This window comes from Procambarus clarkii, chromosome 67 (genome assembly GCF_040958095.1).
Source record: "Procambarus clarkii isolate CNS0578487 chromosome 67, FALCON_Pclarkii_2.0, whole genome shotgun sequence".
Lineage (NCBI taxonomy): Eukaryota > Metazoa > Arthropoda > Malacostraca > Decapoda > Cambaridae > Procambarus > Procambarus clarkii.
The window spans coordinates 20,005,268-20,025,043 of NC_091216.1; the positions used below are offsets into that span (position 1 = coordinate 20,005,268).

The 19,776-nt window shown below is 40.0% G+C and overlaps 1 protein-coding gene across 1 annotated transcript; it reads left to right on the forward strand.

Moving 5' to 3' along the window:
• The first annotated feature begins 1,922 nt into the window (after positions 1–1,922).
• Positions 1,923–13,684, forward strand: LOC123767753 (uncharacterized). The gene is made up of 8 exons (XM_069310674.1): positions 1,923–4,472; positions 5,483–5,562; positions 7,060–7,173; positions 7,331–7,426; positions 9,188–9,350; positions 10,176–10,697; positions 11,864–11,967; positions 12,772–13,684. Exons 1-8 carry the CDS (start codon positions 3,809–3,811, stop codon positions 13,021–13,023), a joined length of 1,995 nt encoding a protein of 664 aa, XP_069166775.1. The 5' UTR covers positions 1,923–3,808; the 3' UTR covers positions 13,024–13,684.
• The last annotated feature ends 6,092 nt before the right edge of the window (positions 13,685–19,776 follow it).

A 19,776-nucleotide genomic window follows, 5' to 3' on the forward strand; every position in this document is an offset into this window, starting at 1 on the left:
GATTATCAAGTTAATGTGATTTCTGTGTGTATTGAAGGAGGTAGAGGTAGAACTCCTGGATGTTACTACTACCCGGCTTAGACTTGGTTATAAGTATCTGTGGAAATTTTCATTACCTGCTGGTGTAGACCTGGCCAAATGTAAACAGCCAGGAAATTGTTCGCGCATCCTCCGTCACAATATGATGGAACGCGAAGCAAAAAAGAGAGATGAATTTAGAAACAGCTCAGTAATAAATGTTCAAGAAATGTGTAAATATTTCACTCAAAATTATTTACCAGAAATTTTAGGCATATATTACCAGCTTGTAATTCCACCGTCGCGCACTGGATTTTTGTGGCGAGAGGGGGAGGGGATTGCATGATAAGCATATCAAATTATGAAACGAGCTCACTGCAAATGAGGACGTTCTCGAACCCGTTGTTCATAAAATAATGAACTTATTAAACTGTGTAACTAGCTTAATAAGAGTAACTTGCTTAGCTAAATGAATCTTGGAGTTCGATTCCTAAGCCCATAATGTGCTAGAGTAACTGCTGTCTACAGGATGGGTATGGGGTGCATAATATATTAACTAAACTAACCACACTATTATCCTGAAATATCCATTGTTGAAATAATATTTTAAGTATTGCAACACTGATATATTTCCAATGTGTAATATTAGTGTCACGCATACCAGTTGCTGAACAAGTTACTAGCTATCATTATAATAAAATATATATTGTAAAAAGAAAGGTGCCAAACAATATTTATTGAGGTCTCATTAAGGTTTTTTGGGCTATTTCTAAATTTTTTGTGCTACCGTGTTGTGATTTTTTGTGCAAGTTATTTGATATGCTTATCACGGAGCCGGTCGGCCGAGCGGACAGCACGCTGGGCTTGTGATCCTGTGGACCTGGGTTCGATCCCAGGCGCCGGCGAGAAACATTGGGCAAAGTTTCTTTCACCCTATGCCCCTGTTACCTAGTAGTAAAATAGGTACCTGGGTGTTAGTCAGCTGTCACGGGCTGCTTCCTGGGGGTAGAGGCCTGGTCGAGGACCGGACCGCGGGGACACTAAAAAAAAAAGCCCCCGAAATCATCTCAAGATAACCGTTCACAGGATGAGTATCTGATGCACAACAAACTACAGCTCACAGGATGAGTATCTGATGCACAATATACTACCGCTCACAGGATGAGTATGGAGTGAGGCATATTAAATAAAAAAAATCCCAGTTGGTAAGGGGTAGAGTCCCAATGGGTCCCATGAAAATATTCCACCTCACTCGGTCCAATTTCCTTAGGCTACTGCTCTCGGTAATAATTATTCACATTATTGTTTATTGAATTTAAGTCCTTTATATTTGTTAATGAAATATTAATATAAAAAGTTGCGCTGTAGAAAAAGGCATACCAATTTATTATATAAACATTTTAACTCAATAAACATTAAATACATTGAAAATAGATGCGCAATGTTTCGTTCATAACCTTGAACTTAAAGCAGTTATACCGGTGTGGTGGAATGAATTATAATGAAAAATGTGTTTAAATGAAACAGATAATAGATGTTTTCCTTAGAGTTAAACAAAGTAAATGTTCCTAATGAAATATTGACAGAAACGTGTATGGCGCAATGCAAAACGTTTCACTGGTGGAATGTGTTTGGAGAGTTCAAAAAGGGCCAAAGTTTATGCCCTTCTACGTCATCGCTACTTTTATTTTTGTATTTTTAAGAAACCTAGGCTATCCCAACCTAAATAAAATAAGGGCAATTTGGTGTACTGTATATTGTATATACTGTTTTTATGCATTTATAATGGGGGTGCATAATAAGTTGCATTAACCTTCCCCAGGATGCAACCCCAACAACAGTTGCCTAACTCCAGGATACCTATTTACTGCTAGGTGAACAAATGCATTAGGTGAAAGGAAACGTGGCCAACCATTTCTGTTCCGTGGGAATCGAACCCGCCAGAGCGAACAAAGTGTATATGTGACGGTATTAGTTTAGTGTCTGTGGACCATTTTGGATACTAGTGTCGCTGAGGCAGCCCTCCTGCAGTGTGTACCTGGCCGCCCTCCAGGAGGGCATCAACCCTGCGTGGTGCTCCATGGCTGTTCCAGGCGTCCCCCAGAAAACATCTCTTGGACTCAGGCCCAACAGCTAACCTCTAGTGCAAGTTCTAAAGTACTTGGAAGAAAACAAAGCTACCAGGGATTGTGAGAGGAACAAAGCCCACGCGGGTTTTAATGTGATTCTTAACGGAACAATTAGATGACGCAGTGAATACTTGTAACACCTAACCAATTTATTCAATTTCTTACGAGATATATATTGGTTAATTTGTCGTGCTCTTCAGGTGGGTAGCCAGCGCTTAGACATCTACTGTTGAAGAGCCACGCTAAATGATAGGTGTTGCTAATAGAAGCTTAGTCAATCACAATTATATTACCACTATAGCCACTGTGGCGGAATTATAAATGAACAGAAGACTTTTGACGTGTAAGGTAAGGTAATTATGGAGGGTAAGTGCTAAGCCATTATACCTATACAGTAAATATTTTGGTGTGATCCATTTTATCGGTAAGGTAGATTAACCTTCAATAAATGTATTTAAGTATTCGCACGAAACTAATTATATTTGTGACGATTAAAAGTCTATTTATGAGAAAAATAGACCAGCTATTCTTGGTCTATTTACCTATTTGGTCTAGTGGTAGAGTACACGACTGGCATTGCCGGGGTCGCAGCTTCCCACCAACCTCATACACTAGTGGATTTTCTAAAAATAATATTTGTTGGTAAAGTTCACGTTCGACAAGTATCAGGAAATATAACCAGATGCCAAGTTTGGCTGTCCTTAATAGGTTTACAGCACTAAATAGCAAAAGTCAGTGTTAAAATGTTGGGCTCTATTTATCGTCGGGAAATACAACATATCAAACAAGCACAAAATCTTTGAAAAGTCAGACGACTCTTCAACAAATAACTAACCATTACATAATCCAGAGCGTTAAGATAAGCCGCCCCACTTCAATACAAGCCCATAGGCCGTTACATTATTTGGGTAGTGAATAATGAGATCTTAATGTGAGAGATGCCATTACATCATTAGGTCAATAAACCCATAAAGTTGCCTGTCTGCCGAAGCCGTAAATGACAAGACAATAATGCTCCAGTTCAAAATCTAGCTGGGAAAAATCTTGGGGATTTATTTGTCTCTTGAACACCTTCAGTGGAGGAGTTAAAAGTTCATAACATAAATTAGAAACCTTCTTGGAGAGATTAAAATATGAAGAGTATGAAATATGAAGAGTAACGTTCAGGTGACATATCGATTGAAGTATATAAATGGGTGAAAGGGTATTATATCAAAAAGAATTTAAAAAGTTTTAAATATACCAACATCAAATAGAATACGAAACAATGGATATAAATTGGGTAAGTTTATATCTCCTACAGGATTGATATTGGTGCTTTAATACACAAATTTAACTAAACCTTAAGATGGAAATATCTCAATATTACAATTAAGGACTGCGCTGGCTCTCACCTGTACAATATTTGAATATCTAATCCAGGAATTAATTTATTATCGAACTTTAAAAAAAATATTAGATAATCATTAAGATGAGTAGACCTTGAAGCTTCTCTGTATCCTTGTCAGGAGGCTTACTTTGTGCTTTCTATTACAAAATAATTAATATATAATTTATCCGTTGAATTTTATAAAAATATTCCTTTATTTTAACAGTAACAGTAGGATTGGGTAGAACATTAACTGAAGTGAATAGAATTATTTTGATAAAAAAACTCGACAATGAAGATAAAGCATATAGTGAAGAAACTTGGAATAATATTAGTGGTTTTAGGACTAGTCACGACTTGGGAGTATTATATTAATCCGAAAAGAAAAATTGCATTAACAGAAAACGAAATATATACAAATAGTACAAACATGAGTGATAGCAATATTTTTCACACGGTAACAAAAATACATGTAACTGAAACAAAGAATACTGATGAACCGGTCAACAAGAGTTTGGTGCTAAAACTATTTTATAGTTCGCCATTGAAGGCCTCAAGTATCACCACAGAAAACGAGTTAATGTTTGTCTCAAAGGATGATAAATATTTTGAGGGACACTCCTTTGCGCTGCAAGCTTCATCGTCTTCAAACGTGAAAAGTAATCGCACCGAAATGTACAACTCATCAGTAAATCATGGAAAATCAAGGGTAAGCTACACCAACAGCACAATATTGCAGTCTTTCCTGCAGAAAGAGAAAGCTGAATCTTCACCAAGCCTCGGCGTTACCAAGAGTGAGGGGGCGCTGCAGGACTCCTGGTGGGCCGGGAGAAGGGAAGAGTTTGCCCGTCGCTCAAGAATCGTCAGGAAGGTGTGTCTTCAGTTCATGGTCGGCCACAACACGTCCGCCAAGCAAAGTCTGCCCAACATCCTACCAAAAGCTTCCAATGACACGGGTGAGATTCTCTGTTATATAGGGTGTATTATGTAGCTGCACAGTCATCTCCGAATTGGTCAAATTAAGAAAGGTGCATTTTAAAACATTTAAGATTACTCTATAATATAGTATAGAAATTAAGTTGATTATACAGATACCGAAGTAGTACACCAGGGCTAAATTATATTTTATCCACCGCTGTTGGTATTAGTTCATTTATTATACACCCATACCATCTGATGGGTGATCGTGTTCAGATATATAAAATTTCCTTTTCTGTTTCTAATGGTATATAAATTGTTATACCCTAGTCAGCCCAATTTCCAAATCTGAATTTACCCGAAGGCCGCCACTATTGACGTCGACGGGGACAGGAAGCAGGTGACTTTTCAATGGTTCCTTTATTATTCCTCAGAATGTATTCCAGCTGCAGCTTAAATTGGAATGCTGCCTTGGTGTTTACGGATCGGCGGAGAGGAAATTCCATGGGCTTGTCCATTGTGTAAAAAAAATATGTTGTCTATCCTATACACTATATGTTCTTGTTGGTATGAAGGGTAGCGGAAGGACTAAGCCCTAGATATCCTATATATTATGGCTATCTGAGCTCCCAGCGGTTGCCCCATTTGTGGTTGGGTCACATAAATCTTTTAAAGAAGTGCACTGGATTATTATCTTCCAAATTGTTCATTGTTTTAAAGTTCACGGTGAAATCAGCTCCGTTGTCTGGTTTGTAGTGTTCGTTCTGCGGCGCTAAACTTTTCTTGGTTTGAGAGTTGCTCCTACTAGTTGGGCAACTTTCAATGACTGGTGGATCATTTTGAAACCTAGCCAAACTTACAGATCTTAGCCTAATAGTATACATGAGTCTCTAAAATAAAATGAAAAGATTTGTTTGATATGTCATGGTAAACTGATTGAATTCCGATATGTATACCCCTGTAGTCTAAACGTTTACACTCAGCATGAGTATAGACTTACATGAGCCATATTAATTTTTGTATGTATTTTTCGTGCATTCCACCTCAGGTTCCTACGTCGAGCAAGTCATCCTCAACAGGTTCCTCCTGGCCCGCTCAGCCTCCACCATGACCTGCCTCATCAATAAGGTGAGAGGTTGTTGGTTACGTGTGGTTGGAGTGAGTGTATATAGCAGCTGAGCAGCTGCGTGTATATAGCGAGTGCGGGTAGTCTCGAATAGCAGTTTGAAATACCCTATTTTCCATCAATGATGATCGGAAGCCTATCATTTATAAATTATCAGTCTTTGTTATGAACTACCTTGAAGCTATACTTATAGACTGTTCCACTTGGACGTCAACGTAAGATAATATGGTGCTCATACATATATATTTAATGTGTTGATTCTTGGCACCCCTGAACTTTAATTAGAAATTAACAATATTTCTCTAAATGAGATATGCTGTTTGCTAGGCTGGTGTGAAAGTAAATTTATTAAGTGTTACGCAACACAAGATCTCTGGTATTTCAGACTTACCAGAGGCGAGTTTGAAATGCCCGCATACCAAATTTGGTATACCACATACCAAACAATACATCACAAGAGAACCACATACTCCTAAAGTCCTCGCACAACAACCCATAAAATTATAGTATTTATAGAAACTTTCGTCAAACGTACCAATATGTACTGTTAACACCCCTCCTCCCCCCCCAAAAAAAAAATCAGTCAGCTTATTGTGGGGTTGTATCCTGGAGTGGGTCAGTAAACCCTGGGGAAAACCTCGGTAAAAGCCGAACATGTATATCTATACAATGGCTACCTGTCCCCGACACAATGAATTATTAAATATATATATATATATATATATATATATATATATATATATATATATATATATATATATGTATATATATATATATATATATATATATATATATATATATATATATATATATATATGTCGTACCTAATAGCCAGAACGCACTTCTCAGCCTACTATTCAAGGCCCGATTTGCCTAATAAGCCAAGTTTTCATGAATTAATGTTTTTTCGTCTACCTAACCTACCTAACCTAACCTAACCTAGCTTTTTTTGGCTACCTAACCTAACCTTACCTATAAATATAGGTTAGGTTAGGTTAGGTAGGGTTGGTTAGGTTCGGTCATATATCTACGTTAATTTTAACTCCAATAAAAAAAAATTAACCTCATACATAGAGAAAAGGGTTGCTTTATCATTTCATAAGAAAAAAATTAGAGAAAATATATTAATTCAGGAAAACTTGGCTTATTAGGCAAATCGGGCCTTGAATAGTAGGCTGAGAAGTGCGTTCTGGCTATTAGGTACGACATATATATATATATATATATATATATATATATATGTCTCATTCAACAATCAGTAGACGTTAATGGCATGGATATGTAAATATTTAGCATTTACACGCACACATACTCAAACGGCCTCCACAAGTATGACCAAGCCACTGGAACACTATCCACACAAACGACCTTGAACTTGCAGCACTGAAGTGACATAATTGGACCTGTTGCTACTGCTGTAGTATCGAATTGAGCCGTAACCTCGTTAGAGCCCCACTATGTAGAATCTACCTAGAAAATAATCAATCATTTCTCTGCAGGTGGCATCGACATCCCTGGCCGTGAGTCTCCTGAAGGCTGACGGTCGGCCAGTGCCCTCCCAGTGGAGCAAGGTGCTCTCACCCCACAATGCCGTCGCAGTACTCAGACCCCAGGTGACCTTCCACTCTCACTGACTGCATTTCTTCTTCCTTACCTGACGCTTTCTCCTACACTTAATCTCATTTTAATCTGAATATATCAGTGTCATCTTTATGTACTTACATGCATGCGGACTAGACGCAAGATAAAACAAAAATAATCTTTTTGTAGACTGAAGCAGAGCTTAATTTCGCAAGAAAACACTTCTTCAAGTTTGTTTTGGTGCGTCACCCCTTCGAGCGACTCCTCTCAGCCTACAGAGACAAGGCAAGTCAAATGTCACTTCTGTCCCCCTTGGCCTTTAATAAACACAGATTTTTACAGGTATCCTTACACTTCTCTAACTATTAAAGAAATTTCAATATTTACACTTTTTGTTATATTATTCGCAAGTTCCCGAGAACTCTTGCGATAGTGAATGTGGTGATGTGGGGTGTTGTGATGTGATGTGGGTGTTGTGATGTGATGTGAGGTGGGTGTTGTGGTGATAATATGGTGTTAATGATATATATGATGTGGGACTGTGATGTGTTGCAAATGATGCAGTGTTGTGATACGCTGAAGTGGTGCTGTGATGTGTTAGCCCATGCGGTGATGCGATGTGTTATTCCATGTTGTGGTGTGTTATTACATGCTGTGATGTGTTATTACATGCTGTGATATGTTATTCCATGCTGTGATGTGTTATGGTGATAAAACCTAGTAATAAGATTCAACTATGTAGCATTGTGATGTGCTCGGCTGTGTAGTGATGTGCCGCGTTAATGTGATGTTCTGTTAAATGGGTAATGATGAGTTTTGATAATGTGATCTAATGTACATCAATGTGGTGTTATCTTGTTATTATATCACAACCCGTCCTCATACAAATTACGTTGTTTTTCGCTCGTATGCGCTACGGCCAAATATCGACGTAATTTAAAATGGAAATTTATTTTCCAATTAAATTTTTTATTTTTTTCTCCAAAACAGCAAGTTAAGGGTCCTCTGGTAGCTTAGGAGGGCAGAATGTCCTCCTAAGGTTTCAAAACGTCATGAAAATCGTTAGTTGAAAGTTTCCTCTCCTAACCTAACAGCCTAAGTCAGAGGACCCAGAACAGAAAACGGGACTACGAATTGTTCGTACAAAAAATGAAATCGGCTTTCAAGAGCCGATTTCATTTTGAATTACGTCGATTTTTAGCCTGCGTGCGCATGCGAGCGAAAAGCTACGTAATTTGTAAGAGCACAGGTTGAGATTGATAGTGTGATGTTGTAGATATGTGTTATAATATTATGTGATAGTGTTGTGGTGATGTGGATAATGTGGTATTGTGCAACCCATCCTCTAATATGACAAAGCTTATAGCAACTGTTGGTCAAACGTACAAAAATGTACTATTGTATCCCCCAAATAAATACACATTATATACTATTGGAATACTCCACATGGTATAATAAAAATTGGAAAAGGTAATATACAGCCCTAACCTAATCTGTTCTTAGGCCTAAATAAGCAATCCTAGGCCTAATATAAGGAGAGTAGTAATACTTTAATCTACACTATCCTTTTTTGGAGGGATGACTTATTATCTCAATAAATTGACTAGAATTTGAACTTGGCGTAATATATGCCGTCTTAAACTTAATTTAGTGCATATATGTGCCACATTAGGCCTAAGAAAGTATAGGCTTAGTTGTTGTTTTCTCCCTCGTGCTCTCTATCAATGTAATAGTGCAAAACACGAACCTGTGTTGGGTGCACCTCAAGCTTGTGTACGCTCGACCAAAAGCTCTTATAAGTACTATCAATTTTTGGATGACAGACTGTATTGTGATGTGCTTCGATAATGTGGTAGTGTGATGTGCTGAAATAGTGTGTTGTGGTGTATGTTTGCTTATTGTGAGGCATCACTATGGTGTGTTGTGGTGTAGTTGGTTGTGGTGATGTGCTGTGGAGCTGTAGTTACTAATGAGCAAACGTGCCACAGTGCTGCGCGGATAAATTCATTACATGGCGAGACAATTACGTGAAGTGTTATGGGGCAGGTTGAGAGAGCTGACCACTGGTCGCTGAAGAAACTGCGTCGTCACATCACCAACACCCTGAAGGAGGCGAGGGACGAGGCGTCGAGGCACCACCAGGCGGCGAGGCTCGAGGCGAGGCATACAGAATGGCAGGGGACACACCCTTACCCTTTACCTGCAGCAAGTAAGTCCTGTTAATAAAGTGTGAGCTACCCCTGGTGTGTTACCTCTGGTGTGAGCTACCCCCCCCTGGTGTGAGCTACCCTTGGTGTGTTACCTCTGGTGTGAGCTACCCTCCCCCTGGTGTGAGCTACCCTCCCCCTGGTGTGAGCTACCCTCCCCCTGGTGTGAGCTACCCTCCCCCTGGTGTGAGCTACCCCCTTGTGCACTTGCCAAAGCTTAACCTTTTCAAGTTAAAGAATACAGTAAACCTGCATTGTTAAATTGTGTCCATATTGTTATGTGAAGCTTAATGCTACTTATTCAACAAGCTACTTCACACCGTAAAATAGTACAGAATCAGCGCTGCAGACAAGGCCAAAAGTTGCTCATGCCGGATAACAGAATTAGTAAAATATTCGAAAATTATATTTGCTTGTTGCAGACACGAGTCGCGTTGCCCAATGATGACTTCCCGCCGTAAAACTTTACCAGAACATCACAATATATGAAACTGCAGGTCTTTTTCTAGACCCGCAGTTTGAAACACATTCTAGAATTTCACTGTTAGTACTGGACAAAGGGTATTTTGCTGCTAGTGCTAGATACTTTCCTCCTTCAATCATTCTAACTTTTGCAAGTACAGAATTAAACTTCCTGTAAGCAACTTCCTGATCTCTATTGTAATAACGAGAAGTCAGTAGTCAGTGTTACTATTTATCATAATTCATTATTAGTTGTTAAAATGTAGCCATATTTCAGAAAATAATTTTTCTCTATGAAAATTCCAACTCATAGAGGGGAAAATACATGATAGGAGTCGCCATTTAGTCGAGATTTGTGCACACAGGAGACGCAGGAGGAGACCCAGCGCCTAGCAGGGCTCAGGAGGCAGGAGACCCAGCACCTAGCAGGGCTCAGGAGGTAGGAGACCCAGTGCCTAGTAGGGTTCAGGAGACAGGAGACCCAGCGCCTAGCAGGGCTCAGGAGGCAGGTGACCCAGCACCTAGCAGGGCTCAGGAGGTAGGAGACCCAGTGCCTAGCAGGGTTCAGGAGACAGGAGACCCAGCGCCTAGCAGAGCTCATGAGGCAGGAGACCCAGCGCCTAGCAAGGCCCAGGAGGCAGGAGACCCAGCGCCTAGCAGGGCCCAGGAGGCAGGAGACCCAGCGCCTAGCAGGGCCCAGGAGGCAGGAGACCCAGCGCCTAGCAGGGCCCAGGAGGCAGGAGACCCAGCACCCAGCAGGGCCCAGGAGGCAGGAGACCCAGCGCCTAGCAGGGCCCAGGAGGCAGGAGGAGGCACGGCGCAGCCACACCACGCCATTCCTACCTTCAGCGACTTCCTCGAGTTCATATTATATATTAATTTGTCAGGTAAGAAATTAATCTTACCTTATTAATGCAACAGTTGGTAAGTGAAGTAAATGGGTATGTCACGACACGCTGTTGCAAGGAGGGAACCATGTTAGCCACATTTAGTGAAGATGTCTTGCTAGTGGGGGACATAATAGATGTCAACAACCTGTCCTCTTAAAAATAACGTCGATTTTGGCCGTTTGCCCGTATGGCCGAAAGTGGATGTAATTTGGAAATGAATAAAGAATGAAAATAAATTTTGGATTTTTTTTCAACAACAGTAAGTTAAGGGTCCTCTGATAGGTTAGGTGGGCAGGAAATTCTCATAAAGTTTCAAAACGTTATGAAAAACGTTAATTGAAAGTTTCCTCTCCTAACTTTTCCGAGTAGGCCGGAGGACTCAAACAAAAAAGGGACAGTACGTCACTTTTGTGAGTCGATTTCATTTCAAATTACGTCCACTTTTGGCCATAGCGCGCATACGAGCCAAAAGTGACGTTATTTTTAAAGAGGACGGGTTGCTCAATAAGGGTCATGATCAAAACGTCGGGTATTTGTTTCAGGCACGTTATTGCAACATCTGCAATATTTACACTACTACATACAAGCAAAGAAGGATTTAATGTTACTGTAGTCAGTGGCATGAGAAAAATACAATTAACACAAGGCAACACGGTGCACCGTCACTCAAAATACAGCTTACGCACGGAGGCGACTTCCTGAACGCAGGCGCCATTGAGAAGAGATCAGTGGCACGCACAGTACACAATGGGATGAAGTGGGTACTCTTCTTGCTCTTGTAACAACCGGTACGAACATAATCAATTTATACTATCACATTTGATTTCTATACTATGAGGAGTTGAGAATATTTCTTAAGCTAACGGTGATTTGGAGTAACAAACACACACACATCCTACGCTCATACACAGTGTGTGTGTGTATGAGCGCGGGTGAATCTGAGTGGCCATATACACAGCACACACACACAAGTACGTGCCCCACGCCCACACATACACAAAAGTGCGTTCCCATACAAACACAAAAGCTCACCCATACACATGCATAATCACATATACAAGCGTATACCAAGATGTACACAAATCCTGTATTACCTATTACACACAGCTATCAGCAGGAAACAGGTCATCAGTGTCATAAGTAAACTTTCCTGGCTCTTGCAGACGAGTTCGCCTCTCACTGGGCTCCATATTGGCAGACCTGCGCCCCCTGCAGCCTCAACTATGACCTCATAGCTAAGCTGGAGACTGCTAACCAAGACCTCACGGTGAGTGTTTCCTAGTGCTCGTGTAAGAGAGAGAGAGAGAGAGAGAGAGAGAGAGAGAGAGAGAGAGAGAGAGAGAGAGAGAGAGAGAGAGAGAGAGAGAGAGAGAGAGAGAGAGAGAGAGAGAGAAACATAGGATGAATGTGCACTGTTATAATATTAATTTATTTCTCTCAGACTCTTAATCATAATCGACTCACATATTACATCGACTGTAACGTCCCATTTATAATGTTTTCATTTGTGCTGTAAGTTGTTTAAGCGCTTATGTTCATTGTTATTACCAGTGGTGGGAGCTGGTGAGATGTGCAGTGTGTTCATGTTCATTGTTATTACCAGTGGTGGGGGCTGGTGAAGTGTGCAGTGTGTTCATGTTCATTGTTATTACCAGTGGTGGGGGCTGGTGAGGTGTGCAGTGTGTTCATGTTCATTGTTATTACCAGTGGTGGGGGCTGGTGAGATGTGCAGTGTGTTCATGTTCATTGTTATTACCAGTGGTGGGGGCTGGTGAGATGTGCAGCGTGTTCATGTTCATTGTTATTACCAGTGGTGGGGGCTGGTGAGGTGTGCAGTGTGTTCATGTTCATTGTTATTACCAGTGGTGGGGGCTAGTGAGATGTGCAGCACCAACCGCTGCATACTCCAACTTTGTGTGTACTCACCTACCTAATTGTAAGTCAACTCAACTACTCAACTCCATGTTGGGCAAGTTACTCATCATACACTACGTCACAAATATGACACTTTATGCTGTAGAAACTCTTAAAAGTTCCTCTGTCATCAAAATCTTCGTAACTGTACCAACAGCCCGTATGGCGTCGCATGGGAATTAGGCTTGCGGATACCCCGTGGTACAATCGGTCTGGGCCTCTTAGCCAGGCCTCCCGACAGGAGACTCAGCGTGGGTACTACAGGCAGGTATCCCCCTCTCTCATTGGCAGGGTTTACCGCCACTACCAGTTAGACTTTCATCTCTTCCAGTACGACATCCTGGACGTCTTCAGACAAGCAGGACACTGCCGCACTCAAGACTGCACAGAAATGTTCTCATATTTATAACAAATGATACTGAAATGCATCATAATTTTCAATTCTATTCAAAATAATTAAGTTAATTGGCACTAAAAAATTATTGTATATATGATAAACAGGCTGTGCAAAAATGATCTCATAACTATTATTAATAATGAAGTACATATTCCATAATATTGAAGACTGATCATCAAAATTATCACGTTAATTAGTAGTAATAAGCTATTGTATCTTTGAAAAACACATTGTAAGGCAACTCGTCTGAATTAAGATTACAAGTAAAATTCTTAAATTCTGCGGTTTAACATCTATATATAATAATAATAATAATAATAATAATAATAATATAAAATATACAGAACAATGTTAATTAGCTGTTATAGAAAGTACACATTTAATAAAGGCACTAATACTCTGGAAACATACACAACGCTTCTCCGTGTTTTTGCGAACGTTAGGCCGAGTGTGAGGCTTTTTATTCTTACCGTGTTCTTGTATAAGTGAACAAGTTTAAGTTCAAGTACGTTTATTGAGACAAGAAAATACATCTCGAGGGGATAAAGTAGCTTAGGCTATTTCTAACCCCCCCCCCCCCCTCTAGTAAGTGAACAATGTCCGTGAAGATATGTAAGCTTAGTCACTTATAAAACTATAACTATTTATAAATAAAGTTTGTTATTCTTGAGTCTTTTTGTCTTTCATTTCCATTTTATTCCTAGAGACAATATGGATTTGTTTCGATATTGATTATTCAAAGAAAAAATTAAATGTATCTTTTCCAGGTGTTATGAGGTAGATGAGTAACACGAAGCCTCACATTGGTGTTATGAGGTCGACAAGTAACACGAAGCCTCACATTGGTGTTATGAGGTCGACAGGTAACACGAAGCCTCACATTGGTGTTATGAGGTCGACAGGTAACACGAAGCCTCACATTGGTGTTATGAGGTCGACAAGTAACACGAAGCCTCACATTGGTGTTATGAGGTCGACAGGTAACACGAAGCCTCACATTGGTGTTATGAGGTCGACAAGTAACACGAAGCCTCACATTGGTGTTATGAGGTCGACAGGTAACACGAAGCCTCACATTGGTGTTATGAGGTCGACAAGTAACACGAAGCCTCACATTGGTGTTATGAGGTCGACAGGTAACACGAAGCCTCACATTGGTGTTATGAGGTCGACAGGTAACACGAAGCCTCACATTGGTGTTATGAGGTCGACAGGTAACACGAAGCCTCACATTGGTGTTATGAGGTCGACAAGTAACACGAAGCCTCACACTGGTGTTATGAGGTAGATGAGTAACACGAAGCCTCACATTGGTGTTATGAGGTCGACAAGTAACACGAAGCCTCACACTGGTGTTATGAGGTAGATGAGTAACACGAAGCCTCACATTGGTGTTATGAGGTCGACAAGTAACACGAAGCCTCACATTGGTGTTATGAGGTCGACAGGTAACACGAAGCCTCACATTGGTGTTATGAGGTCGACAAGTAACACGAAGCCTCACATTGGTGTTATGAGGTAGATGAGTAACACGAAGCCTCACATTGGTGTTATGAGGTAGATGAGTAACACGAAGCCTCACATTGGTGTTATGAGGTCGACAGGTAACACGCTCAACGAAATAAACTCCGATTCAGAAATCCGTATAAGCCAAGTGGACCTTTTGCCCGTCAAGTAACTGCTGGAGATAATGACGCTTAATGGGTGTATGGTGCAGTGTTGCCATGATACATGAGGCCCTATGTCCAGTATACATACGTGGAGTATACACACGTGGAGTATATATATACTGTACAATGATGCCAGAGGCCACACGAAAGAAAAAAATAAGTGAATTACTGTAATTAGCAGTAGGCCTACTATTTCCAGCGGAATGTTACGACTCCACTCACGAACTCTAAGTTTGTATAGAATATGAAAGAGCAACATAGTTCAAAATATGACATGAGGAACATATTCCAGTTTTTATATAATCATGACATAACAAACTCCTACACTGCTAAAATCCGACCCTTTGAAACCGCTATGTATCGCATTTTTCGATATCTGCTTGTAAACATATTTCAGTAGATCAAGAATATAAGCCAACTAGCTCTGAAGAAACATGACCTAAGAGAAGTTCCTACTGATTCTACGTGTTGGAAGAACAAAGGTGAACAGCTGTTTACTCAGACACAAACAGTTGAGATAACCAAGCCTGTCACCTGAGTGTTGCATCACCGTGTCGGGTGGTTATACCTTCATAACTTTCACCTTGGGAACACCACCGTGATAACCAATATAGTACTGTATCTACCCGCGGGAACTGGCAGCTGGATCTAATCATTTAAAAACATAAATTTGTTATGTAACTAAGATGATTAGTAAGATGACAATAAGCTAATAATTCCACTGTTTGGAAAGTTACTATGGTTCATAATACAATTATCCTTAACATCATTTATCCTTAACATCAAGGCTTTAGAAGGAAAACATCACTGAAGGCACAAACACAGACATGCCTAACTAAATATATAAACTCGTGCATCTTGATTCGAAATTAATCTAATAAAGCTTAAAAGTTAAAATCTCTTGCTAACTTGTTTTGTTCGCTTAGCAGAGCACTGAAAATGATCATATGTTATGTCACCATTACTTAAGAAAGCTGTGACAAACCAGCCAACATATACGACACGTGATATGTCCTTGTATCTACATGTTGTTGTTGTTGTTAAAGATTCGCTACTTGGAACAAAAAGTTCCAAGTAGCACGGGCTACAGTGAGCCGTAGTGTGTATCTACAGCAGCTTTGATCTCTGTATCACCTCCGTTAACGATTGTTGGTTACAACGAAGTATGCTGTCAGCCATGACCTTGCTTCCTTCAATTGTGAATGCTCAATTGTTAATAAATAAATTTGTTGAAAATGACAAGCTAGTCCACTGTGTTCCCGTCTTGAGTCTTCCGTCCCTACGTCACCTTCCTTACTCTCTCTTAACTCTTATAACAATATATATATTTTTCACATACCTCCAGAAGCTTTGATTAAAATATATCTTTTTTCCCCATATATCTCTGCACGTTTAAATCCCCATATCCTCCCTTACACCCATATATACTCTCCACGCACTGCAACACTCTCCTTCAGACCCTCCCCCACACCCCAACACAATCGTCCCGCAGACTTCATACACCCGTGCGATGCCTGTGTGTTGTGTCTACCAATGTTGCTCTCCATGTCTCTTCACCCCTCAAGGGGGGTCCTTATTTATCCAATCTATCTCTCTGTGAATGAAATTCCAAGGTATTAGAATCCTAGCTCTCGTCCCTCCCCCCCACCTCCTTGATATTGCGGTTGCTTTTTCCATTACCTTTAGGCAAGTCTCGTTGTGTTTATCATATTCTTCCTTAGTCTTTCTGTTGTCTAGTTAGGGATTGTAAATCAATTGATATTTCTAATACATACATAATCCTAATTGGTTCCTCTGATAATTTCACAGCTTCGAGGAAGAGTAATTATTAGAGGAAAGCGATCAGTAAGAATACATGCCAAATAACATTTGGAGGCATGAAGATAGTGGAAATGGTGATTTATGATCCCCACTAAACAACAGAAGGCCTAGGGAATAATACAATAAGTGCAACAAGACTTGCCTGAGAATAATGGAATAATTAGCCACAGTGGCAATGTTCTAATACTTATATGACTTCATCTCAGCATGCAATGTAGTCTCTCCTGCCTGAATCAGTCACTGGTTAAAGTACTTACTAAGACGCGACATTTGTTTTACTAAGTGTGAAATCTGCTTTCTTCTGTTTTTCCTCTTCCTATCGTGTGGTGGCGCTGCCTGGCTGAAACTACTCATGCCACAGCCAACCCGTCCTCGACTCAAGTCCATTACATCCAGCGGTCAACCCCACAGACGCATTCATAAATTTTAACTTGCTGTTCATTCAAAACGGGAATTTTCGCAAGTATAAATTAATATTATAATATATTAGCATATTGTGCATATATAGGCATAGGATAGGGTTAGATTAGGTGTTTAGGTTCTGTTGGCGATTATTTGTATTTGTAGTACGTGGGTGAAGCATTTATAGCGTTGTGATTCGAACAAAATTCGTCAGTGAAGCACTTGTTCCGGATATGTTCGAACTTCAGCAGTTGTGAGTCGTGTGTAAATCGTTTTTCATTCATAAACAGGGGGTTTGGCGGGTGCATGGAATCACTTTTGGATCTTTGTTTGGAGGACGGGCTGACCACGGCATAGAACGAACTCGTCATGAATTCGTGTCACATTAAAACTCGTGTTTGTTTCGATCTGAAGCCAGCCCATCCTCATAAACATTGGCCAAATGCTCGTTAATAACGTTGTCATCGGGCTTATGTTCGTCCAAACAACGGGTGACCCCCTCCCCCCCCCCCAAAAAAAAAAAAACTTTCATCAATTTTAGCGTACTGTGCAAAGCTGGGTTTTTTCAAATACAAATTAATTTGATTATATATTAAAACTTGTGTGTATAGTTAACCCTAGATTAGTTTAGGTATTTAGGTTTTGTTGGCATTTATTCAACCCGTCCTCTGACCAAATCCATTCCATCCAGTGGTCGACCCCAAAGACGCATTCATAAATTTTAACATGCTGTTCATTCAAAACAGGAATTTTCTAAAATATAAATTGACATTTTCTATATTACCATATTATACATATTTAGTCATTGGTTAGGTTAGGTGTTTAAGTTCTGTTGGCGATTATTTGTACAGTATTTGTCAACCCGTCCTCGACTCAAGTCCATTACATCCAGCGGTCGACCCCACACGCGGCATTCATAAACTTTTGTGTGCTGTTCATTCAAAACGGGAATGTTCTCAAATATAAATTAATATAATATATTGGCATATTGTGTATATATAGGCATAGGTTAGGTTAGGTTAAGTTAGGTGTTTACGTTCTGTTGGCGATTATTTGTATTTGTAGTACGTGGGTGAAGCATTTATAGCGTTGTTGTTCGAACAAATTTCGTCAGTGAAGCACTTGTTCCGGAAGTGTTCGAACGAAATCAGTTGTGAGTCGTGTGTAAACCGTTTTTCATTCATAAACAGGGGGTTTGGCGGATGCATGTAATCACTTTTGGGTCTTTGTTTGGAGGACGGACTGGATTTATTTGCTGTACGTGGGTGAAGCATTTAAAGAGGTGCGAATCGAACAGAGGAAGTAAGCGAGACTGATAAAAAAAAAAAAAAATAGCTCAAACGTCGTGTATTGTGAGTCGTGTGTAGTGTTTTTCAAGGGGTTTGGTGGTTGGTTTAACTAGCATTTGGCCATAAATCCAGCAGCCACCCTCCTATTAATAAAAAACACGTTACATGTGATTAATAACTCAGAATTTCCGAGCTTTTCTCGAACAGTGATTCGCTTACTTTTTATGCTCAAAGCACAACCCCTCCTCGGTAACAAAGGCCAAATGCTCGTTAATCCAGCCGCCAAACCCCCTGTTCATGAATGAAAAACGGTTTATACACGACTTACAAATGATGACGTTCGAACATTTCTCAAACAATGCTTCGCTGATGACCTCTGTTCGAACTGCAACTTTGTAAGTGCTTCACACATGTAATTCAAGTACAAATAATCGCCAACAGAACATAAACACCTAACATATGACTAACTATACATAGAACTTTAATATAAAATAATATTAATTTATATAAATGAGAGAACACATACGCAATGCGTTAAAACTTATGAATGCATCTGGGGAGTGGGGTGGGGGTACGGCCGCCACTTTAACGGGCCTGGCCTGAGGACAGGTTGCTCAGTAAATAGTAATACAGAATTATTGACTCTATGACAATGACTGTGATCCAGAATGATTCACTCACTGCCACAATGAGTGATGATACAAAATTAATAAAAAATAATATTTTACCAAACAATTATCATACGTTTCCATATTTATATTACTACACTGTTAGAGAACTATATTCTTGAGATGTTCATATCGCTTTAGGAAATCATCGAAATGTTCCATAGAAAGCGGATGTCCAACATTCAGCTATTATTAAAGAGCAAAGTTCGCTTTGAAAAAGTATATTTGAGAGTACAAATTTATGAAATGCCTGACAAATGCACAAATATTATTTTTAAGAAATTCTTGCCTTACAGAACGCATTTTCTCCCATGTTAAAAATAACAAAAGAGCTAGGCTGTCTTAACTGTCTGGTATAGTCTTAACAGCAACACGCTGTTCATATAAGCATGTTGAGAAGTGGACATATGATTGCTGGAACACCCGGTGGAATCATTAGCAAACTCTCCTTGCAACTAAGGGAAAATGGATTCGAATCCTGTGCCCCCAGCAGTAGTTGATGTCCTGGATATAGTATCCTGGGAAAAATCATGGCGCTGAATAACCAAACCGGTTTCCCAGTGTACCTAGCCTGAACCTGAAAACCAACTAACCAACTAACAACATGCTTCGGGATTCTCTGGAACACAACGTCAGCGTGCTGAGGAGAGATAGTGGAGGCTAGTATCAACGCACCCCTGTAGTGCCACCACCATCACCAATATTTGTCTCAACCTCACCATATAAGATAATTAACATCATTCACTGTTCATTCAGTTGCATGGCCTAACATTTTCATCGTAGTTGTACTCTTAGCGAGAACATATACCACATGTTGCTGTTGCATAATCGGAAGACCATGCCCAAACAGAACAATATTTCGAGATTAATCGTAGCATAATTGTGCGGCATTGAAACTGAGGGCGATAGTTTTAC

Excerpts from the sequence above, each read along its gene's own strand:
- LOC123767753 (XM_069310674.1), top strand. The coding sequence starts at position 3,809 with ATGAAGATAAAGCATATAGTGAAGAAACTTGGAATAATATTAGTGGTT. Across the intron at positions 9,351-10,175 it reads TTACCCTTTACCTGCAGCAA|GAGACGCAGGAGGAGACCCA; the intron begins GTAAGTCCTGTT and ends TTGTGCACACAG. Across the intron at positions 10,698-11,863 it reads ATTATATATTAATTTGTCAG|ACGAGTTCGCCTCTCACTGG; the intron begins GTAAGAAATTAA and ends TGGCTCTTGCAG.